At 45.6% G+C, this 23,148-nt stretch overlaps 1 protein-coding gene across 6 annotated transcripts in view; it reads left to right on the top strand.

Annotated features, from left to right (window-relative positions):
• The window catches only part of LOC115933250 (BOS complex subunit NOMO1), a 68,126-nt gene that overhangs the window by 35,329 nt on the left and 9,649 nt on the right, over window positions 1–23,148 (top strand). For 5 of the 6 annotated variants that reach the window (XR_008672624.2, XM_055365711.2, XM_063699588.1 and 2 more), the window contains 13 exons: window positions 2,264–2,327; window positions 2,874–2,969; window positions 5,832–6,050; window positions 6,136–6,218; window positions 7,135–7,294; window positions 7,440–7,566; window positions 9,501–9,614; window positions 10,793–10,920; window positions 12,322–12,463; window positions 13,372–13,455; window positions 14,966–15,076; window positions 17,354–17,455; window positions 19,630–19,749. Coding sequence is in view for 5 of the 6 variants with exons in the window: in XM_055365711.2 (XP_055221686.1) it covers window positions 2,264–2,327; window positions 2,874–2,969; window positions 5,832–6,050; window positions 6,136–6,218; window positions 7,135–7,294; window positions 7,440–7,566; window positions 9,501–9,614; window positions 10,793–10,920; window positions 12,322–12,463; window positions 13,372–13,455; window positions 14,966–15,076; window positions 17,354–17,455; window positions 19,630–19,749 (1,550 nt within the window). In the remaining variant the exon portion in view is untranslated. The remainder of the gene's footprint in view (window positions 1–2,263; window positions 2,328–2,873; window positions 2,970–5,831; window positions 6,051–6,135; window positions 6,219–7,134; window positions 7,295–7,439; window positions 7,567–9,500; window positions 9,615–10,792; window positions 10,921–12,321; window positions 12,464–13,371; window positions 13,456–14,965; window positions 15,077–17,353; window positions 17,456–19,629; window positions 19,750–23,148) is intronic. The other variant, XM_055365712.2, reaches the window with a different exon arrangement.

Genomic DNA, 23,148 nt, shown 5'->3' with positions numbered 1-23,148 from the left:
ATGGCCAGAATCCAGTTTTAGATTTGTTCATCACCCACAATGTAAGATCCTCTGTGCCCGTTGACAGTTAATCCCTGTTTCTAGCCATGGCCAGCCACTGATCTATTTTCTGTCCCCATGGATTGGCTTTTTTTGGACGTTTATCATACGATGCTGGTATTTTGTTTGGCTTCTTTTATTTAACATGTTTTTGAAGTTTATCTGTGTCATGGCACATATCAGTAGTTTGTTCTGTTACATTGCTGTGTAGTATTCTGGTGTGTGGTTATATCATATTTTGTGTATCCATTTATCAGTTGGTGGATATTTGAGTGGTTTCCAGTTTGACGCTGTTATGACTAATGTTACGGACATTCTTGTACAAGTCTTTGTGTCCGTATGTTTTCATTTTTCTTGTTTCGATACCTAGGAATGGAATTGCTGCATTGTGTGACAAATTTATGTTTAACCTTTTAAGAAACTGTCAAATTGTTTTCCACAGAGGCTGTGTCATTTGATATTCCCACCAGCAATGCACGAGGGTTCCTGTTTCTTCACCTCCTTCGCCAACATTTGTTACTGTCTGTTTTATTATAGTCATCTTGGTAGATGTGAAGTCGTGTCTCATTGTGGTTTTGTTTTGCATTTTCCTAATGAATAATTCAGTGGCTCCTCCGTTTGGTTCCCAAGATAAAATACAAACTCCTTAACCTGATCTTAGCTCCTGTGTAACCCAGCCCTGTCTGCCACTGTCTCTACTCCAGCCACTCTGTCCTTCTGGGTGTCAGTTCAGCTGCCTTTGGCTACATGTAACAAAATCCATACAGCAGTGCCATCGGCAAGTGGTAGTTTATTTGGCTCAATAAAGAAGTGTGGCAGTGCGTGGCTGCCAGCATGGGTTCAGCAGCTGGTAGATGTTAGGGGTGGTGTCTTTGTGATTCTTTAGGCCTTTCCCTTCTATTTTTTGCCTTCTATTTTCAAGACGGCTGTGGTTAGAAAACTTATGTTTAAAGGAGGAAGTCAAGGAGAGGGTGGGCAAACATTTCCTTGTGCCCCCTCCTCCAGTAAGCTACTTGTCTGTATTATTGGGCAGAACCGTGCCACATGGTTACTTCTAGCTGCAAGGGAGGCTGGGACAGTTGGATGTGCTACCCGAGGCTGAGCATGTTGCCACCCTCAACATAACCAGGGTTTGTTCTCAAGGCAGGAAGGATGCCTGTTGAGGAAACAATGAGCCAGCCTGTGAGGCAGATGCTGTTCTCTGTGGACATGTCCTCCTGCCCCTCCTAGCTGGGGCCTTCTTACCCATCAGTTCAGTATTGCTTCCCTGGGGAAGGATGGCCTCCAGGGCCACTTAGGCCTGCCTCCTACACTCTTGCTCTCAGCACTCACTTCTATCCCCTTCTTACATGTGCCACAATTGATGTGTTTGTGGCTGTCAGATGCTCCCCCTCTCTGTGGATGGTAAACTCCATGAAGGCAGGGACCACTGCTCTGTCATTCCCCACTGTGTACCAGTACCTAGCATAATACCTGGCCAGGAAGAGGTGCTCTGTCGATATTTGTTGAATGAAAGACCAAACAAACAGAGAAACCTGATTTTTTTTTTTTTTTTGATGGTAACTACTCTGGGGCTTGTTGAGTGCAATGAAAACAGCAGGGTGGTTTTAGCTAATTTCAGGTTTTTGTAGGAAGTGTGGCCAAAATATTGGTTAATGATGATTTGGGGGAAATACATTGTTACTCCTTGTATCTTCCTGAAATTGACTGTGTTCCTCTGGCAAGTGATGAAATGTACCCCTACTCGGAGTGTCCTCCCACACAGACTCACACTTTTCTGGGGCTTCCCTTACTCCTTACCTCCTTTTTAGGAATATTTATAGGAAGAAATTGAGGCTGTGGTTATCTCTTGGATCCTTAATAGAATCTTTTAAGTAGAAAATTATCCTCAGTCCAATTTGCAGTAGAAACGTACTTTCTGTTCCTTCTCGTGCATGGGTCCGTTCACTTGGTCTGTGCAGATTTAACTACTGTGAGTTGTTACCTTATGGAAAATGAAAATCATGCGCCTGTGATCGGGCCATTGCATGGATCGGGTCATTGGTAAGACGCCTTCATGGGCAGTGAAAACGATGCCTGCCCAGTATTTCTGATCCCATATTGCAGATCTGCAATACGTTTGAGTTTTCACGTGCAAAGAGCTGCCACTCGATTTCAGATGTCGGAATTGCTCAGTGTAATAGATGCCATTCTCTGAAAATTACTTTTGATTTCCTGTCTGTAGGTGTGTACAAAGTGACCCCTCGCTCCTGCCACCGGTTTGAGCAAGCGTTCTACACCTATGACACGTAAGCCTGGGAATTGAATGCTTTGTGGTGTTTGTATACATTCCGTGGAGGATTCTTCATTTACTTCAGAGAACAAAAGGAGTTTTTCTGTTTTTTTTCTGAAAGAGGCAAGGTTAGGCCTTCAACAGCATTTCTAGATAAGGATTTTAAGACACTTGGATTAGTTACTGAGGAACCGGAGACAGGATCCCTTTCCCAAGAATTCTGTAACCCCAGGATAGAGGGCTGTGTTTTTGAAGTGCCTTAAATAGAAGCTTTGTCAAATCTCCCAGCCCTCACCGATGGGCATCTGTCAAGTTCAAGTCTGCCATTTTTGTATTTTTACAGACATGTGTGGGTTTCACTGGGAATTGGAAGCATAAAGTTGTGGAGTGGAGAATTAGTTTACTCTTTAGAATACTTCTCTGGATCTCCAGAGTTATTTTACCCCAGACTAAGAGCAATTTTCTGTAGTATATTTAGGGTGAAGAAGGATGCCCAAAAGGTATTGCTGATGATCTTCTGAGAATGAGTAGGTTCTAGTGTTTCCTCTCCTTTGATTTGTAGGTCTTCACCTAGTATCTTGACATTGACAGCCATTCGCCACCATGTCCTTGGAACTGTCACCACCGACAAAATGATGGATGTCACTGTGACTATCAAGTAAGATGAGCGTTCTGCGGTGGGCCGAGAGTGGCGGGAGAGGGTGTGGATGAGGCCTGGGGAGTCTCTAATAGGCTCTCTGGAAATTAGTTTTGATTTCTTATCTCTAGATGTATATACAAATGGCCTTCCCTCTCTTATAGGACATTGCCTTCAGTTCCCAGCAGCCTTGATCCTTTCCTTTTCTGATTCAGAAATTACCTGTCGGTGAGGAAGAGCGTTGTGACAGCTTGTTTCAGTGTCTTCAATTTCTGTTTGAACTCTTTGTACTTCTCATCTTTGCTAAGGAAAAAAAAATCTCTGGGGTTTGTGCATTGTATTTCAAGTGTTTTAGCAAATTCAAATTGCCTATTTTTCTTTAGACTTTTGCTTGAAGGCTTGGGAAATAGAGATGGCACCTGGTATAAGAGAAGGGTCGTGAGAGAGGAAGTATTTGAAAGGCAAGTCCCTCACCGAAGGTCACGTTCATGTGAATGTCACCTTTCAGGGAATTTTTGCAGTGTGGTGAGGTACCTGTGATGCCCCAATTTTCTTGAGAAATGAAAGAGTTTTGGCAACATGACCGTCTTTGTCAAGTAGAATGGGAATCGCAGTCCCTGTCTCCCTCCTGCCCCTGGTTGAAGTCACCTTTCCAGCTATGTTTCCATCTTTCTGTCCACTGTCTGTTTATCCATCCGTCATCCCTGCAGAGTACATGATGACTGAATAACTGAGAGTCTTCAGTGTTTAGGCACTGGGCTTATGAGGCCACAGCCCCTACACTTATGGGATTGACAGTCTCATGGGGGGAACAGTGGTCAGATACTCACATGCAGAACCGTAAAATGACAACTGTTCTGAGTGCTTTGAGCTTGACCTTGGGGGCACGCAGGACAGGTAGGCTGCGGGGGGCCAGGCCATGTTAGGGTCCATAGTCTTTGTCCCATGATGCAATTGACGTGTTTTACATAGAGGAATGACATTTTTCTTCCTGAAAGGTCCCCCATTGGCCGAGTGGAGAACAGACAGAAGAGGCCTGAGAGTGGGAGGTGGTGGAGGCAGGGGGAGGCAATGGGGGCCCCAGACTAGTGGCTGCGGAGATGGAGAGCGACGGACTGGTCGGAGAGTCGGTGAGGGACTGAGTTGATGAGACATGGCACTAAAGTGACCACGGGGTTAGGGCGGGAGAAATGTCAGGGCTGGCCCTGGTTTCTGGTGATGGGGAGCCAGGTTTTTAGCTGGGGGTGGATTTGCTGAAGGTCTGTTGCTGTCTTTTACTATCATTTACTGTCTCCCTGCTTGGAAAGTATGAATTACTGATAGGACTAGCAATCTACCTTCTTACCAGTAGTAACTGCATATTACCTCCTTTCAGCTTGATTACATTCATTTTTGTAACTTCACAGGGGTGTTTGTGTTGCTTGCTTGTGCCGGAGGTTGTATGGAATGCATCTTCCAGCTAGACAGAGCCACTCGGATTCCCCCTGGGGATCTTGTACTTAGCAGACCCAAAACCCGACTGCTGACAGTTGCCCTCCATGAGCCCCTCTGTGGTCTTTTCTGATTCAGATATGGCAGCTCCCGCTTTCTCCTTGTTTCTTGATTCTTCTTTCCCTTGAACCCTAGGCCCAGCCAATTCCCCAACAAAACCTTGGCTTTACAATCAAAATACACCCGTCATCTGGTCCCTTTTTACCACTTGGCCCTCAGCCTTGGTCTGACCCCCCTGTGGGGTCACTGCAGCAGCTTCCCAGCTGGCCTTTCCTTCTTACCACGTGGCCCTCAGCCCTGGTCTGACCCCCTCCGGGATCACTGTAGCAGCTTCCCAGCTGGCCTTCGCTTCTTACCACGTGGCCCTCAGCCCTAGTCTGACCCCCTCTGGGATCATTGCAGCAGCTTCCCAGCTGGCCTTCCCTTCTTACCACGTGGTCCTCAGCCCTGGTCTGATCCCCCTCTGGGATCACTGCAGCAGCTTCTCAGCTGGCCTTCCTGTTTCCGCCATTGCTTTGTGTGTTTTCCATGAAGCAGCGAACGATTTCTTTTATCATACCATTCCTCGACTGAAAACTCCAGTGGCTCCAGGTCGGCACCAAGCCTGTGAAGCCTCAGTCTGACATCTGCTGCCCCTTGGACCTCTCTGACGGATATGACTCTTCCGTGGGCCCCTGTGCCCCAGGCTGGACTGGTGTTGCCATTGCTTGAACATCTGAGTGAGCTTTCTCTCCAAGGACTTTGCACTTGGCATCGCTTTGCCCAAGCTACTGTTTACCCAGAGAGCTGCGTGGCGCATTCTCTCCCTTCCTTCAGACCTTTGCTCAATGTCACCTTATCAGAAAGGTCTTGACTGTCCCTTTAATGTAAAACAGTGCTCCGGGCTCTCCGTCTTCCCACACTGCTTTATTTTTCTTTATTGCACTTTTCCTCTGGTATTATTTTTCTCTTTATTTTCAGCCCCTTCCCACTGAAACGTGGATTCCACAGGGGTAGGAAGTGTGGTCTGTTTTGTTGATGCTGTATCCTTGGTGCCTAGTTCTCTATCAGAGCAGTTCTCAGTGAAGGTAGAATGGAGGAACAGAGGATGGTGGCGTGGAGAAAACTCCATGTCCTACATGGAAACTGACAAGCTTATATCCAGTCGCCATAAAATCAACCGTATTTCATTCCAGCCCAGATCTACCAGATACTGCCACCATCACTGCGAAGCTCAGTTATTATTTTTTGTGAAACTACTAGTTTATTTAAAACAGAAGACTCCGCCACTGTGGTGTCATGATAAGATGTCCAGTTTTTAACTCGCAAGTCCATACTTGTAGAAAGGTCAAATTCCCACTGACCACAAGGATACGCAACCACGTCCTAGGGGCCGCCATTTCTTTCTCCTAGGTCTTCCATCGACAGTGAACCCGCCTTGGTCTTAGGCCCTCTGAAGTCTGTGCAGGAGCTGCGGAGGGAGCAGCAGCTGGCTGAGATCGAGGCCCGCAGGCAGGAGAGGGAGAAAAACGGCAAAGAGGAAGGCGAAGAAAGAATGACCAAGCCTCCCGTGCAGGAGATGGTAGATGAGTTACAAGGCCCCTTCTCGTATGATTTCTCTTACTGGGCACGGTAAGCTCTCTTGTGCGTTTCCCTACAGTGTCCTCTGTTTTGTGGGGACAGGACCCGCCAAACTGAAGTATATTAATTATTTTAGGTCTGGAGAGAAAATCACTGTTACACCATCATCTAAAGAGCTGCTCTTTTATCCCCCTTCAATGGAAGCCGTTGTCAGTGGAGGTAAATGTCAACTCAGCGAGCGAATGTCACACACACCTTTGCAGTTGTTCCCTTGCCTGCATTTACAAGTAGATTTGTGATGTTATAGTGAAGCCATCTTTGTAAGCCACCTTACATCCTCTCTGGCACACAGATGTTACTGTTGGTTGGATGGATGGATGGATGGATGGATGGATGGGATGGATGGATGGATGGATGGATGAATGAATGAATGATTTAGATAAATAAAAGTAACTTTTGCTGTTAGAATTGAGTTGATCTTTTTGGAAAAGGACTTGGTTTTCTTTGACATTATCAGGTCGACACCAGAAGGTAGATGAAGCACAAAGCTGCCAGTGATGATCTTTAATGATCTTTCTGTTGTTTGGCAGAGCATGATGGGAGGGTCTTTTTTTGGGGAATGGATGACTGAAGTGATCACTTGTGGAGTATTTGTCTTTTGCCACTTATTATTTTTTTCCCAGCACTATGGCTTCGTTAAGTTGTGGGTGTTATGTGGTTCGTGTTTGGAAGCTGAGGGTGTTGAAGAGCGTGACTTCTAGCAGGCAGGCTGTTTGGGGTGGTCTTTCTCAGTGGGTCCTCTGGAGGCTGAGCAGCACGGCCTCCTGTCTGCTGTAAAGTGTTCCCTCCTGATCTGTGGCCTCCTGAGAACCTAGGAAGAGTAGTAGTAAAAACCCAGCCTTCAGCGTTTTTTGATTCTCTTGCTAAAGTCCTTCACACTAAGAAAGGCCTTTCAGGGATGGAAAGAGGCTTGGGCTGTATCCGATTATTGAGCTCCCCGGGGTGTAAAATAACCGCATTTGGAACTAGCTTCTAAGATCTGTTTTAGCCACTTTTGTCATGGGAAACCCCCAACCAAGAAGCTCCTGTCCCTGCTACCAAGCCCCATCCTTGTGTTTATTTCTTCCCCTCTTAGAAAGCTGCCCAGGGAAGCTGATCGAGATCCACGGGAAGGCAGGCCTGTTTTTAGAAGGCCAGATCCACCCCGAGTTAGAAGGAGTCGAGATTGTCATCAGTGAAAAGGGGGCAAGTTCACCACTGATCACAGTCTTTACTGATGACAAAGGTGCCTACAGGTGAGCCCGGGATAGAGACACATTTGCCTGGGATCAGTGTGGGAGTCCTCTGAAGAAACTGGGGCCCACATTTCCTTGGGCTTGGTAAGGCTTCCTGCAGGGTGTGAACAAAGCTGTTGCTAGCATTCTGCTCTCTCCTCTTCAGTGTTGGCCCCCTGCACAGTGACCTGGAGTACACGGTGACCTCACAGAAGGAGGGCTATGTTCTGACTGCGGTGGAAGGAACCATCGGAGACTTCAAGGCCTATGCCCTGGCAGGCGTAAGCTTTGAGGTAACTAACACTGTATTTTCAAAAGGCAGTTATACTGAGGTATAATTAACATATAATAAACTGCACAAAAAGGGTACAGTGTGGTAGTCTTGACCTAGGAATACACCCATGAAAACACCTCCACAATTAAAATAGCACATCTGTGGCCCTCAAGGTTTCCTCCTGCCCCTTGGTAATCCCTCCCTGCCACCCTTCCGCTGAGCTGATGATCTGCTTTTCATCACTATTGGTTAGTTTGCATTTTCGAGTTTTTATAGGTTGGTGCAAAAGTGATTGTGGTTTTTGCCATTGAGAATAATGGCAGAAACCGCAATCACTTTTGCACCAACCTGTATATAAATGGAATCAAACGGGATATACTGTTGTTTTTTTTTTTTTTTTTTTGGTCTGACTTCTTTCACGTAGCATAATTTGGAGAGCTGTTGACTTTAGCATGTTTGTCTACCTTCTGGGAAGTAGTTAAAGCTGTCATCCATAACTGTTCCATTTTGAAGGACACAGAATGTTCTTACTGAGGCGTTTGCTGCCTAGCTCCCTTCCACCGGTCCTTTCTGGGAAGAAGCGTGCTGCGATTGTACAGAGTGGGTCTGGAGATCGTTGAGAATGAATATTTATAAACTATAGGCCAAAGGAAAAGAGTGACAGATTACATCGCATAAAAATTTGAAATTCTATATTGCTGAATACATTTGGAACCAAACTGAAAGATATTCAAACTCAGAAGAAATGTTTGTATCATAAATAATATCCCCATTTTACAAGGAGCTCCTAAAATTGGTAAGAAAAAGACAACCCGCTAGAAAAAAAATGAACAAAGATTATGAAAAGGAAATTCATGGAAGTAACGCAGGTGACTAATAAACACAGAAACACAAAGCCTCTAGTTACTGAGGAAATGTGCTAAGGAAGTTACAGTCGAAACACTGTTTTGCAGGGATTAGATTTGCTGTAATTAAGACAATCTCTATTTTTTGGTAAGTGTGGGTTTTCCCAAGCATAAATATTTATGGGACTGTAAGTGGTTACAGCCACTTTGGAATGCAATTAGATAGTATCTTTCTGAATTTAAAGTGCATGTATCCAACAATTCTACTTCTAGGAATGGATTGTTCAGGAAATAAAAATAAAACTAAGTGCCTAGAGATACATATTTGGGGATATTCCGATTGTCTCTTGTGTACCACAAGAGTAGGTGCTGTGGTTTGTCAAACCCTGCCTTAGAATGCTATGCAGTAGTTAAGAAACAGGCAGATTTCTATTGGCTGGCAGAAGAGAACCAGGATAAATTGTTGAGGAAGAGAGCAAGTTGCAGAACTGTACATATAACATGCCATTTTTATTTCACCTCCTCCACGCACTCAATGAACTTGCCAGTCTGTGAACAATAATATGTAATGTTTATAAAATTGGTGTGGGCATAGAAAGAGTTCTGGGCTGGGCACGGTGGCTCATGCCTCTAATCCCAATGCTTTGGGAGGCCCAGGCATGTGGATTGCTTGAGCCCAGTAGTTTGAGATCAGCCTGGGCAACGTGGCAAGACCCGTCTCTATAAAAAATACAGAACTGTAGCTGGGCATGGTGGTGTGTGCCTATAGTCCCATCTCCTCAGGAGGTTAAAGCTGAAGGATTGCTTGAGCTTGGAGGCGAAGGTGGTAGTGAGCCCAGGTTGTGCCACTGCACTCCAGCCTGGGTGACAGAGCAAGACCCTGTCTCAAAAAAAAAAAAAAAAAAAAAAAGTTCTAGAAGGCTACACACCAAACTTACAAAACTTACAACAGTAGTTACCTGTGGGGAGGAAGATTAGGTCACCTGTCCTCCTCTGAGTAACAATAAAAGAAAAAACCTTGAAAGAATGACCTCTTGACTTGTGGAACTGTTATTTTCATAGTTAGTAGGAGTTTAACCTGGCTCTGGTCTCACCTTCTCATCCCCAGATAAAAGCTGAGGATGACCAGCCCCTCCCAGGAGTCCTCTTATCCCTGAGCGGTGGCCTGTTTCGTTCCAACCTCTTGACCCAGGACAACGGCATTCTGACATTCTCAAACCTGGTAACGTGTTCTGCAATTTACCACCTGCCTGTCTTCCCTGCGAGAGAGCCAGGATGCAGCATGCGAGACTTATGTGTTGCTTGACAACGTGAGAAGAGAAAGCCAGTGTGGAGTGGTTTCAGTTTCTTGGGGGCCCACAGTCATTAGAGTATTGCTCTTACTCGAACTTAATGCTGCTGATTCATGTTCCCTTCCACACGTGCTTCTTGTTTTCTGATCACCCGCTTGTCACTAAGACAGTGTAATTAATTTCCCTGGCCACAATGGCTGCTCTCTTAGGCATCTTGTTGTTTTGCCATGGAATCATGTTTATGATGCTGAGTCTTGTTTGGTGGTTAGCTTGCATTTCTTCTGAAAAGCACATTCCACTTGGTGGGAAGAGAGCAGCAGTTTTTCTTTCAAGATGCAGTCGGAGGCCCTGACTGGTGGGGATTCAGGAAGTGTGTGTTAGTTGGTCATCTTGTCAGTCATGGTAACAAAGTGGCTGTGGTGGGGCTATTGGAGACCGGGCAGCGGGGGCATCGGAAGACACCACTTTGCAGTGATGCAGACTGCTCCTTACTTGCTGTGTCCTATCAGGCAAGTTACTTTGCCTCTCTGAGCCTCAGTTTCTTTATTCATTAAATTCAAATATGGGCCAGGTATGGTGGCCCACGCCTGTAATCCCACCGCTTTGGGAGGGTGAGGCAGTAGGATCGCTTGAGCTTGGGAGTTTGAGACCAGCAACATAGGAAGACCCCATCTCTACAAAAAATAAAAAAATTAGCTGGGCATGGTGGCGCATGCCTTTGGTCCCAGGTACTCAGGAGGCCGAGGTGGGAGATTTGCTTGAGCCCAGAAGGTTGAGACTACGGTGTGCTGTGATCGTGCACTCCATCCTGGGGCACAGAGTCAGGCCCTGTCTCAGAAAAAAAAAAAAAAAAGAAAGAAAAATTAAATATGACTTCTACCTCTCTGAGTCATTGCAGGCAGGTGATACCATCAGCTGCCATTGTTAGAGTTGTGATTGCCATTACCTGACTGTGAGTGGTGATTATAGAGAGAGGGTTACCATTTCTGGCTGCCCGGGAAGCCATGGCGCTCCCCTGGTGTAATTCTGGTCCATCGTGACATTCGCCCCTCACTTTTAAGCCATGCCTAGATGTGGCTGCTGAGGCTCAGTGTGATTATCTTGGCAGAGCCCTGGCCAGTATTACTTCAAACCCATGATGAAGGAGTTCCGGTTTGAGCCATCCTCACAGATGATCGAGGTGCAGGAAGGCCAGAACCTGAAGATCACCATCACGGGGTACCGAACCGCTTACAGGTAAGTGCCCTGGCCACCCCACTCTCTTCCAGAGCTGGGCTGGTGAATCACATTCAGGCCTCTGTTGCCTGGAAACACATCCCAGGCTTCACATTGATTTTACTTGGGAGGGAAGGGAGATGAGATATGAGGGCAGAGGAGTTCTGACTGCTGCCCTTCTCTCCTAGGAGCTCAACCTGGTAGTTCAGTCTCAAATTTCCTATTTTGGACTTGGCTTGAGAGAGCCTGTTGAGTTGCTAAAAGCTTTTATTTATTTTTTATTTTTTGAGACGGAGTTTCATTCTTCTTGCCCAGGCTGGAGTACAATGGCGCAGCCTTGGCTCACTGCAACCTCTGCCTCCCGGGTTCCAGCAATTCTCTTGTCCTGGCCTCCCAAGTAGCTGGGACTGCCACCATGCCTGGCTAATTTTTCTATTTTTAGTAGAGACAAGATTTCACTTTGTTGGCCAGGTTGGTCTCGGACTCCTGATCTCAGATGATCTGCCTGCCTCGGTCTCCCAAAGTGTTGGGATTACAGGCGTGAGCCACCGCGCCTGGCCACTTGTATTTTTTAAAAGAGTTTCAAACCTGAATTAAATTATTAAAAGGAGAAAATGTGCTCAGTTGAATAAAACTTCAAAATGCTGAAAAGAGTATAGTGTAAAATTTCCCCTCTGTCTCGTCTCCTAGCCACCCAAGTTCCTCTTCTGGGAGACAACCAGTACTTCCAGTTTTTCTGAATGCTTCCAGCTGTAGATAGATAGATACACATTAGTGTCTGGCAAAGCACAGTGGCTCACACCTATAATCCCAGCACTTTTGGAGGCTGAAGTGGGAAGTTCTCTTGAGTCTGGAAGTTCAAGACCAGCCTAGGCAACATAGCAAGACCCAGTCTCTACAAAAAAATAAAAATACAAAATAAAAAAGATACACAACTATAGATAGAGAGATGCATACATATATACATGTATACACACAGACAGACACATATATGTGTATTTTTTGTAGACTTATACAGAATCACTTTAGAGGAAGAGTAATTGGAAAGATTGGGTTTAGAAAAATGGACCATTTTCTACTGAATATATGGAATGAAAGAGGAAGTGAGTTATTTCCATGTTATTGAAAGCTCCATTATTTCAAATAAAGCCTAGAAAGAATAAAATAAAGCTTTAGCCTTCTTAAATTACAATTTTCCAGAGCATCCCTCAAAATGTATGAGAAAAGAAATTGATGGCAGCTTATCCCTCCGGCAGGAAGGTGTGGTTTGGAAGTGGGCCGGCCACACCGAGTTGCCTGGGTCATTGAGGCACAGTTCTCCACTGAACTATTTTGCCCCATAATTGTTGGTAGACGGGAAACACTTGGGTCCTTCAGATAACCATGAGAATATCTCATTCATGCCTTTTCTTGCCATACTAGTTGCTATGGCACAGTGTCTTCCTTAAACGGAGAGCCCGAACAAGGGGTTGCCGTGGAAGCGGTGGGCCAGAATGACTGCAGCATTTACGGAGAAGACACCGTGACAGATGAAGAGGGCAAGTTCAGATTACGTGGATTGCTGGTGAGACTTGGAATGTGTTTTCTTTGGGGACTTTTTTTTCATCCTGTGTCTAGAAGTATCTTGTGGTGGCCCCAAGACTGCCAGGAGTGGGTTGGGCGAGAGGGCTGGGGGTGGGGCTCTGGAGCCCTCCCAATTCTTACCTTTAATTGGTAGAGTTTGCCTTTTTTCTAGCCAACAGGTCAGATCAAGGATCTGTGGCGCAATGGAGTTGGAAAACCATGGGTTTGGTAGGGCTTTTCCCTAGCAGTGTGTGGCCATGGCTTATGCCAGGGCTCAAGCCAAATGCCTATGGAGCCAGAAGAGCAGTATGAACGGGGGAGAGGAGGCTGGGCGAAATGATAGGGAGTGGTGAGGGCTGTGGAGTGGGCACGGCCTGTGGAAAGGGACAGCCTGTCACTTGGCTCCAGCTTATTGTAGCCATGGGGGAAGACAGAGTCAGGGTTGCCAGATCCTTGAAATTTTAAAAAGAGAAGTCAGAAATTCCCACTTCCCAGAAATAATACCCAACACAAGCATTTGGGAATGCTTATGGTGGACATTCCAGATATCCATCAATGTGTATATACGGGTAGAGGGGAGGGGCGGATGGAGAGGAAAAACATCTTAGAAGAGTAAGAGCACATAGAATGCTTGGAATTTTGAAATAAGAAACCAAATTTGATTTACTTTGGGGTAGGAGAAAATGAAACTGAGTTGGGATTGAAGGAGTAGCAAAATTTCAGATGTTTCAACACTAGGGGTGTTCTTAAAGGAACTCTGGACTCTTAAGGTTAACAGGCCACAGATTAGGAAATGAGGGGAGAGAAATGCTCCTGTCTTAGTGACCTCGTGCAGCCAAACCAGGCTTGGACCAGGCACGATACGACAAGCCCCCTTTCTAGAGAACTGACTCCTGAGTTTATTTGCAGCCGGGATGTGTGTACCACGTTCAGCTCAAGGCAGAAGGCAATGACCACATTGAGCGGGCGCTCCCCCACCATAGGGTGATTGAGGTAAGGCATTCAGTGCTGCCGCTGCACCTGGGTGTGGGTGCCTCCCTGATCAGAAGTCCTCCCGTCTCCTCTGGCTGTCTGCCTTTCATCTGTGGCGGGGGGAGCTTTCATCCTAATTAAGGGTCCTCTTAGAATAGTGTCATCTTCACAAGCAGCATCTTATGTGGGTTTTTAATGAACAGCATTGCTGTCATGCATCCAGAAAGGAAATTGGAACTGTTGTATCCTCCCCGTGACTTGCCCTGTAAGCTCTGATCATTATTCTGCAAGTTAAGGAACTTAAGGCCTAAGCAGCATTTCAAATCAAGGGACAATAATAGAACATGGGCTTAATGGGCGGCAGGGCCACCCAGTTATCTTAGGTTCAGATGACCTTTTTCCTGCTCCCATTTCGTGGGCAGAGTCTTTTGATACTCAAGATCATGACCTAGCTAAATTAATCCCTAAAGAGGACGTCCTTCGAGTCACAGAATGTGGCCTAGGAATCATTTGAAGTAAGGCTTTTCTCTTACTGAGTAACTCTCATTGGGAAGACTAGAGGGCTTAGGTAGGGCAAGAGGGGCTGCCTCTTAGTGGCTTTATTTAGGTGGCTTCATTATGCATGAAGATTGTGAGGGAGGATAGAACTTTTGACCTAGGAGGTGGATTCTCTTTTTTTTTTTTTGAGATGGAGTCTCACCCTGTCACGCAGGATGGAGTGCAGTGCCGCGATCTCGGCTCACTGCAACCTCCTCCTTGTGGGTTCAAGTGATTTTCCCACCTCAGCCTGTAGCTGGGACTACAGGCACACACCATCACACCCGGCTAATTTTTGTATTTTTAGTAGAGACGGGGTTTCACCATGTTGGCCAGATTGGTCTTGAACTCCTGACCTCAGGTGATCTGCTCGCTTCGGCCTCCCAGAGTGCTGGGATTACAGGCATGAGCCACCGCACCGGGCTGGAAGTGGATTTCCTTGACGTCTTTACGGTGTTGGCATTTTAAGTGGCTGGGATGACTGCATCTCACACCAAAATGCTTTGCATGTTCTCGGTGTAGTAACTTAGGCCAGGATCACTAGCATAATGTGGACTGTGGCCGAGCAGGTATGAAAGGGAAGGGGGCCGGCCCTCTGGGGTCTCGCAAACTCCATGTACAGACCTCATGCAGAGGGGGTGCTGTGACTCTGCCCCTGCTCTAACAAGCAAGAGCATCGTTCTCCTTTTTTTTTTTAAGAGAAGCTGGAAAATCTGGCTTCATATATGAAATTTCTTAATTTTTAACATGTTGGCAAGTAATTCAAACGTAGAAAAAAATACTGTGCTTTTGAAATGAAATGTGTCTTTGGGCCAGGGATAGCCATCTTCTGTCAGTTTGTGACCTTGGACGTAGGGTACTCAATGACAAACTTCGCTTCCTTAATGTAAGAAGCAAAGTTTGCCGTGAAGCAGCTCTCAGGCCATCGGACAGCTGGCATAGAAGTTCCTCCACCAGCTTTCTCATTACTGGCATTCCCTCTCTCTCTCTCTAGGTTGGGAATAATGACATCGATGATGTAAACATCATAGTTTTCCGGCAGATTAATCAATTTGATTTAAGTGGAAATGTGATCACTTCCTCTGAATACCTTCCTACATTATGGGTAAGACCAGACTTTTAAGCTCCAAGTATTGTGTTCCCTTTGGCTTTGAGACAAGTACGAATGGGATGTTTTTGGTTTTGTGCCTGTCTCGTGCCTTAGGTGTGACAGGTGGAGGTGCTCCAGAGTGCCGCCTGCTGAGGGTTGAGGTTGAGATTTAAGAACCTCGGACCACAACACGTATTTGGGAGAGTGATTGCCAATTGTGGGAGAGAATGTGGTCCAGTTTCAGATAACTGTCTGCCATCAGTTAATCTTCCAAAGAATGATAGTAGAAGCCTGATCAATGATCAATACAATATGGAATCTAACGTGGAAAGCCAATTTTAAAGAAAGTGCCTTGTAACTTAAAATTTTCTCTGGAGTGGAGGTCGTATTAAACGTTCTTGCATTGGTATAAAGAAATGCCTGAGGCTAGATAATTTATAACAAAAGAGGTTTCACTGGCTCCTCGTTCTGTAGGTTGTACAGGAAGCATAGTGGCGTCTGCTTCTGGGGAGGCCTCAGGAGGCTTCCAATCATGGCAGAAGGTGAAGTGGGAGTAGGCATGTCATGTGGGAGAAGCTGGAGCAAAAGAGAGAGTTGGGGCATGGTGCCACACACTTTTAAATGATCAGATCTCACAAGACTCATAACGAAGACAGCACCAAGCCACGAGGGATCCACCCCCAAGATCCGATCATCTCCCACCAGGCCCTATCTCCAGCACGGGGGATTACAATTCAACATGAGATTTGGGCAGGGACAAATATCCAAACAGTATCAGAGGTGGTGGGCGGTGGGCTGGAGAGCAGGTGGTCTGGGCTTTCTCTTGTCTCCAGTAGTGACTCACCTTCCTGCCTGGGCCAGTCACTTCATTTCCACATGCCTCGACTTTGTCTCTGCAAAAGCTAGATTTTGGACTCAGAGACCTCTTATAATCTTGTTCAGCTCTAACAAAATCTCCATGTTACCATTAATGAAGAAATGTTTATAAAATACCCTGCAGACCCTCTGCGGATGTTAGTGATTTGCTCTGGGGGTACATTGTTAAGATGCACTTGTAATTTTATAAGCAGTTAAGTATTTGTCATGGGTGAGAACGTGTGTGTGCGCTTTAGTCCACTGTGTCCAGGGCTTGCAGGCGTGTGCTTGTAGGGACCAGGCAGGTAATGTCAGAGAGTGCAGAGGGTTGGGTAGGGTGGGGGGCAAACTGGGGAACTCCTGCCCCATCCATGAGGGGCACAGGGCAGGGGAAGAGGCAGAGAGGAGGGGAGGGCACCACTGTCTTGCTCCTGAGTGTTGCTGTGCTAGAATTGAGGCTCAGGGTTGGTGTCACTTCCCAGTTTTCCGGAGAAGCTCGAAATTAGAATTATTTGAAATCACCTGATTTTTAAATATAGTCGGTGAATTCAGATTTACTTAAGATGTTATAGAAGAAAAAAGAACACATAAGGGATCTTCGATGCGACCCATAACCTTCAGTCTGTGACTTTCATTTTAGGAAAATTCCCCTTGTGTGTTATGTAGAAAGGTGCCAGTGTGGGCCCAGGGAGGTGGTCCTGGCATTCTCTTGCAGCAGGTGCACTGTGGCATCCTCACAGCCTTTGCCATCAGCCAGGACTGCACCTTAACCCTGCTCATGCTCCATCCCGTGTGGGAGTGAGAACAGGCAACAACCCCAGAAAAAAAGCCAGAAACAAAGTACTCCAGTGCCTCCTGAAGCAGCATGGAGAGCCACGTACGTGATGGAATGCGTTTTGAGTTTAACAGATTGGTGGCGTTAAGGTGACATCATATCATGAGGCAGTGCAAGGCGGGAAGGACCCTCAGGAGTCATCAGGGGGTTGAGTCCCAGGCTCTACCATGTGTAAGTTGTGTGACCTTAGGTGACTTTGGCTCTCTGGGTCTCCATAGGGATAATAACAATATCTGTTTTGTAGTCAGGATTGGCGATAATGTAGATAAAATATCTGGCGCCTGCCTGGCATATTACAGATGTTCAACACGTGTTAGAAGCTATTTTTAATATTACTATTATATTAACTTATATTACTATTTTGAGCAAGAACATGGGTAGTCAGAATCTGATTTGAATCTTAATTTCTGTGCATGGTACATAACTGGATGGAGTCTCAGATGACAGAGGGATGTGCGATGTCTGTGGAGGGAGCTTTCTTTTTCAAATATCCATGTTTCCAAAGACACCCACCCAGAGAGCGGCTGTCCTGAGGATGTCTGCTATGAAATATTGATTGTGTTTCAGTTTCAAAGCATGTCTGGCTTTGTTTCTCCCTCCAGGTCAAGCTTTACAAAAGTGAGAACCTCGACAATCCAATCCAGACAGTTTCCCTTGGCCAGTCCCTGTTCTTCCATTTCCCCCCGCTGCTCAGAGACGGCGAGGTAATGCCTGTGGCCGGATTCTACCTTCTGCCTTTGTTTTAATAATTCTGCTGTTTAGTTTAAGGAAGCACAGTTCTCTCCTTTTCTCCCTAAATACCACTCTGCAGAAATGCGCTGTCTGAATCAAAAGAGGTTGGGTTCTGTAGGGATTATTTTTTCTTCATTGTTTTTCTGTTTACAAAAAGAATACATATTCATGGCAGGAGATTTTGGGAAAAAGAAGACATAAGCCCATCATCCAGAAATAGCCACTGCTAACACGGTGATTGGTATCCTTTGGGTCTTTTTTCAGGCACGTGTGCGCATGCATGTATAAATATAAATAGACATTTATTTTAATAATTCAAAACTGACACTGTTTGTACATTGTTTTGTAATCTGTGCTTTTCAATGAAGAATTTATCACAAATCTGTTCCTCATCATCAAATCTTTCTTTTTTTTTATTTTTTTGAGACGGAGTCTCGCCTTGTCGCCCAGGCTGGAGTGCAGTGGCGCAATCTGGGCTCACTGCAAGCTCCGCCTCCTGGGTTCACACCATGCTCCTGCCTCAGCCTCCGAAGTAGCTGGGACTACAGGCGCGCGCCACCACACCCGGCTAATTTTCTTTTTTTTTGTATTTTTAGTAGAGACGGGGTTTCACCATGTTAGCCAGGATGGTCTTGATCTCCTGACCTCGTGATCCACCTGCCTCGGCCTCCCAAAGTGCTGAGATTACAGGCGTGAGCCCCCGTGTCTGGTGAAATCTTTCATACTGTGATTTTTATGGACAGTAGTCCATAAACTAGGAAACGCCATGATTTATTTTAACCAAGGCCTACTGTTGGGCATGATCGACTCTTGCACTTTGAACGTATCACCCCATGCTTTCCTGCTAAGAAGTCCACTTTTAAAAATGCCTTGTAATTTTTAAAAATTCCTCTATTTTAACATTCTGCTATTGAGTTTAAGGAAACACAGTTTCCTCATGATGGGGGATCCCTTGAGTGAGATGAGTTGCTTTTCTCTTGCTGCTTTGAATGTTCTCTCTGTCTTTGGTAATCTGATTATAACGTGTGTCATATAGAACACTTGCAGCTCCACCTTTTCGGTGTCCTTTGGGTTCCATGAATCTGGATGTCTCCCTCCTTGGAACTGGGAAGTTTTCAGCCATTATTCTGGACGTCATTTACTGATTATAAAGTGCTTATTATCAATTCTATTTGGACAGAGCTAACTTGTAGTTGGTGTGGGGAGTGCAAACTTTGCAAAGAATTTGGTTCTTTTCTGGTGGTCTTAGCCTGAGGATGTCAAGTGTGAGCCTAGAGGGTGACATTTCCTCTCCTGGCTCCTTACCATCTGCCGTGAAGATGATCTACTCCGGCCTTTCTCTGTGGAAAATGGCTGCAAAATAATGAAACAGGCTGTCACGGAATTTTCTCCTCCTCTTTCTCCAGGGGTGTTGAAATAGTCACTTCCTACAGCGATGCGGAAACATCCTGGGCTTTGGGTCACACTTCCCCTGAGTTCAGAGCCTTCATAGATGTGTGGCAGCCTTCTTAGCTGAGTGACCTTGGGCAAGTTACTCTTAGTCTCTTCGTGCTTGACTTTCCTCGTCTATAAGACGGGGTGATGATCCCGACCTTGCCAGTGATAGAAAGCAGAGCAGCCGCGGGCCTCATGCAATGTGCATGGTGCCTGGCAGCTGGTCGGTGCTCAGCACCCAGAGCTGTGGCTGCCCCTGGTGCCGTTCCAGGGATGCTGTATTTTTAGGATTTGCCAGCTTACGAGCCTCTCAAGCATCGTCCCTTAGAAGTCAGCCTCGTTGTGGATCCTCAGTTGTATCACATACCTCCCTCATCAGAATTGGCTCATAATAATTTTTTGTGTTTCATAAAGTCAGATCCTCAGAGGACCGTAATTGTCAAGGTTGAGTACTCATAAAAAGGCTGCAGGCTCTGGCAGCCTTATCAGAAGCCACAGTCTGAGAGACACTGGGGACACATGCCCGCCACTGATGGAATAGCACACTGAGGTTGATACTTTGAAGGCAGCAACCTTGGTTTGGATGTGTAGTCTTGGGGATTTCTTTAAAAACATAAAGTTCTTTACATCACAGCCATATGTTAGGTTTTAGTTTTCATTTGCTTTGCCAGAGCTGTCCTTATAAAAATAACTTCTTCCCATGTGTGCACAGAACTATGTTGTGCTTCTGGACTCCACACTCCCCAGATCCCAGTATGACTACATCTTGCCTCAAGTTTCTTTCACCGCAGTGGGCTACCATAAACACATCACCTTGATTTTTAATCCCACGGTAAGTAAAAGAGGGAGTTAAAAAAAAAATTCATGGGGTGGGTTTAGTGGCTCACGCCTGTAATCCCAGCACTTTGGGAGGCCAAGGCTGGTGGATCTCTTGAGCCCAGGAGTTTCAGACCAGCCTGGGCAATACGGTAAAACCCCAACTCTACAAAAAATAAAAAATTAGCCGGGCGTGGTGGAACGCACCTATAGTCCCGGCTACTCGGGAGGCTGAGGTGGGAAGATCACTTGAGCCTGGGAGGTTGAGGCCTCAATGAGCCATGATCATGCCCCTGCACTCCAGCTTGGGTAACAGAGTGAGACCCTTTCTCCAGAAGAAACAAAACAAAACAAAACAAAACAATCCATGGGGTGGCAAAAGAAGGCACGTCCATACAACCTGTGCTCCAGATCGCAGGTTTCAGGGCAGATATTTAAAGGGCTCCTGGCATTGGGTCACTTTCTCATTCTGCCTTCTGGATTCTGGGCTTCCCCAGATTGTTTTTAGCTTTTCTGAGCACTGATGCCTGCGATTCCCTTTGAGGAGGAAACTGGTAACGAGCAGTGTAATTGTTTAGATCGGTGGCTCAGGAATGATTCTGGGGGAGGAGGGGCACCACTATCGCTGGTGTGGCGTGTGCTCCTCCATGAGGGAGCACATGGTACATGGCCACACAAACCTCTAGAACCAACTGCTACTTTACAGGAAATAGGGAGGACCCAGGAGCACGCAAATGACTCCACAGGGATGCAGGACAACCACCTGGAGCCTGATTTGTTTGACAAATAAATTGCAAGGAAAAAAAAACCAACAACAGATGGACAGAATACCTGTGGGTTAAAAGAAACTTAACTTATCACTTAATTCATTGCAATATGTGGCCCTTACTATTTTGCAATATGTGTATCTGTTGCATACGGTCTGTCCTGTATCCGATAGGCTGGAACAGTGGAACAAACAAAACATACACGTATCTTTTACCTTCTTGATAAAATTGTTTAGTGATTCCTAAAGCTCAGATGCAGTATTGTCACCTGATGATTAAACAGACACATCAGCAATAGCAAAAACAGAGTCCAGGGCTCAGCCTCAGGACTGCTGATTCTGAACTTGATGGGGTGAAAGTGTAGCACAGGAGTCTGCATTAAAAACAAAAATCTGGCCTCATAGCTACTGTGTTGGTTGTGGCTTCTAGGCCTTTTCAGTGGGCAGAATAAGAACTTTATTGTTTTCAAAAAATGTAACCGTAAGTGGAACAATATCTTCCGATCCTCCTTTTTCCTTTTTTGATAACGACACAGCATTCCTCTGTGTGGATATACTGTATATCTTAGGCCATTTGGGCTGCTATTTTGTATCTTAGACTGGGTAACTTATAAACAACAAACATTTATTTCTTACAGTACTAGAGGCTGGGAAGTCCAAGATCAAGGCATTGGCAGATTTGGGGTCTGGCGAGGACTTGCTGTCTGCTTCATAGATGGTGCCACCTAGCTGTGTCCCCACAAGGTGGAAAGGGGCAAACAAGTTCCCTCAGGCCACTCTTACGGGGCATTAATCCCTGACTTAATCACCTCCTAAAAAGGGTGTCCTCTTGACACTATCACATTATGGATTAGGGTTCAACCTATGAATTATGTAGGCACAGACACATTCAGATCCTGGCACTACATGTAGGATATTCAATTAGCCCCTGGTTGAGGGGCATTTATGTTGTTACTGGTTTTCTGCTATTACACATAACCCTTTAATGAATTGCCTTATGCATGCATGTTTTTGAGTGTTCATCAGTCTCTCTTTGGAATAGACTCCCAGAAGTGGAATTGCTGAGTCAAAGGGTAAATGCATACGGAATTTTGATTGATATGGCCACTTCCCTTCCATGGGGGTTTTACTGTTTTGTATTCCCGCCAGCAGTGAATGAGTACCCTTTCTTCCCCAACAGAGTATTTTGTCAAATTTTTCTATTTTTGCAGGCTTATAGATGAGAAGTGATATTATCTCAGTGTACTTCTAATTTGCATTTCTCTCTTTTCATGTGGTTAAGAGCCATTTGTATTTTCTGTGAACTATTTGACCTATTTTTCTATAGAATTTTTGGTCTTTTTCAACCATTTTCAGCTCTTTGTATACTAGGAATATTAACCCTTTGTAATGTTTGTTGTACATATTTTTCCCAATTTGTCATTTATCTTTTCACTTGGCTTCTGCAAAGATTTACTTTATTTCTATGTTAAATGTGTTGATTTTTTCTTATCGCTTCTGGATTTTAGAGTCATAGGAAGGTTTTCTTCATTTCCAGCTTTTACAGGAATTTATCGTGTTTTTTTCAGGCAGACTTTTATAGTTTCTGTTTTTACATTTAAATCTCTCTATCCATTTGGAGTTTTTCCTGGTATAGATGTGAAGTATGGCTCCAGATTGTCTTTTTCCACATGCTATCCAGTTACCATTTCATGCTTTTCAAACGCCATCCTGCATGGAAGGTGGACAGGAATTACCTTTCATTTAGAGATGAGAAGATGGGAACCTAGAAGGAGATGTGAGCAGCCCAAGGTCACCAGCTCACGCAGAGCAGTGCTAGGGCTTGAGCAGAGCTCTGCTGCTGATTCCTGGCTTCTGTGGAGAGTGGTTCATGCTCAGTGAGCCTGTAAATATGATCTTACCTGAACAAGAGAGTTTTTCTCATGACCCAGGAGGAAGCACTTCCTTGTTACTCATAGTAGAGACCTGGTTAGAAAGTGCCGGAGAGGGCTAGGTGTGGTGGCTCATGCCTGTAATCCCAGCATTTTAGGAGGCTGAGGTGGGCAGATCATTTGAGGTCAGGAGTTCGAGACCAGCCTGGGCAATGTGGTGAAAGTGAAACCCCATCTCTGCTAACAATACAAAAATTAGCCAGGCGTGGTAGCATGCACCTGTAATCCCAGCTACTCGAGAGGCTGTGGCAGGAGAATTGTGAACCTGGGATGCAGAGTTTGTAGTGAGCTAAGATAGCCCCAGTGCACTCCAGCCTGGGCGACAGAGCAAGACTCTGTCTCAAAAAAAGAAAAAAAAGAAAGTGCCAGAAAGATAAGCATATAAAAGAACCACTTACTGCAAGACTCTGTCTCAAAAAAAAAAAAACAAAAAAAAGTGCCAGAAAGATAAGCATATACAAGAACCGCTTACCTTTGCTTGGGGCTGCATTGTGGCCCCAGTTGCTGGGAGAGGCTTCTGTGAAGGCCGTTGATAGCTGCAGGCAGTGACATTCTCAGGGGCCCCTAGCAGACGACTCATCCGGGCTCAGGGACACACCTGGGAGCTAGTGGCAGGAATGTAGAGACACTGCTTGGTGGTGGCCTAGCAGCCCAGCCTCGTAGCTGCTGCCTGTCACTTCTGAGAATGTAAGAAACTGTGCCCCGGTGTGTGATGTTC

This window comes from Gorilla gorilla, chromosome 18 (genome assembly GCF_029281585.2).
Source record: "Gorilla gorilla gorilla isolate KB3781 chromosome 18, NHGRI_mGorGor1-v2.1_pri, whole genome shotgun sequence".
NCBI classification, from domain to species: Eukaryota; Metazoa; Chordata; class Mammalia; order Primates; family Hominidae; genus Gorilla; species Gorilla gorilla.
Note: the sequence above shows the minus strand (reverse complement) of the source record. Positions and strands in the feature narration are given on the sequence as shown.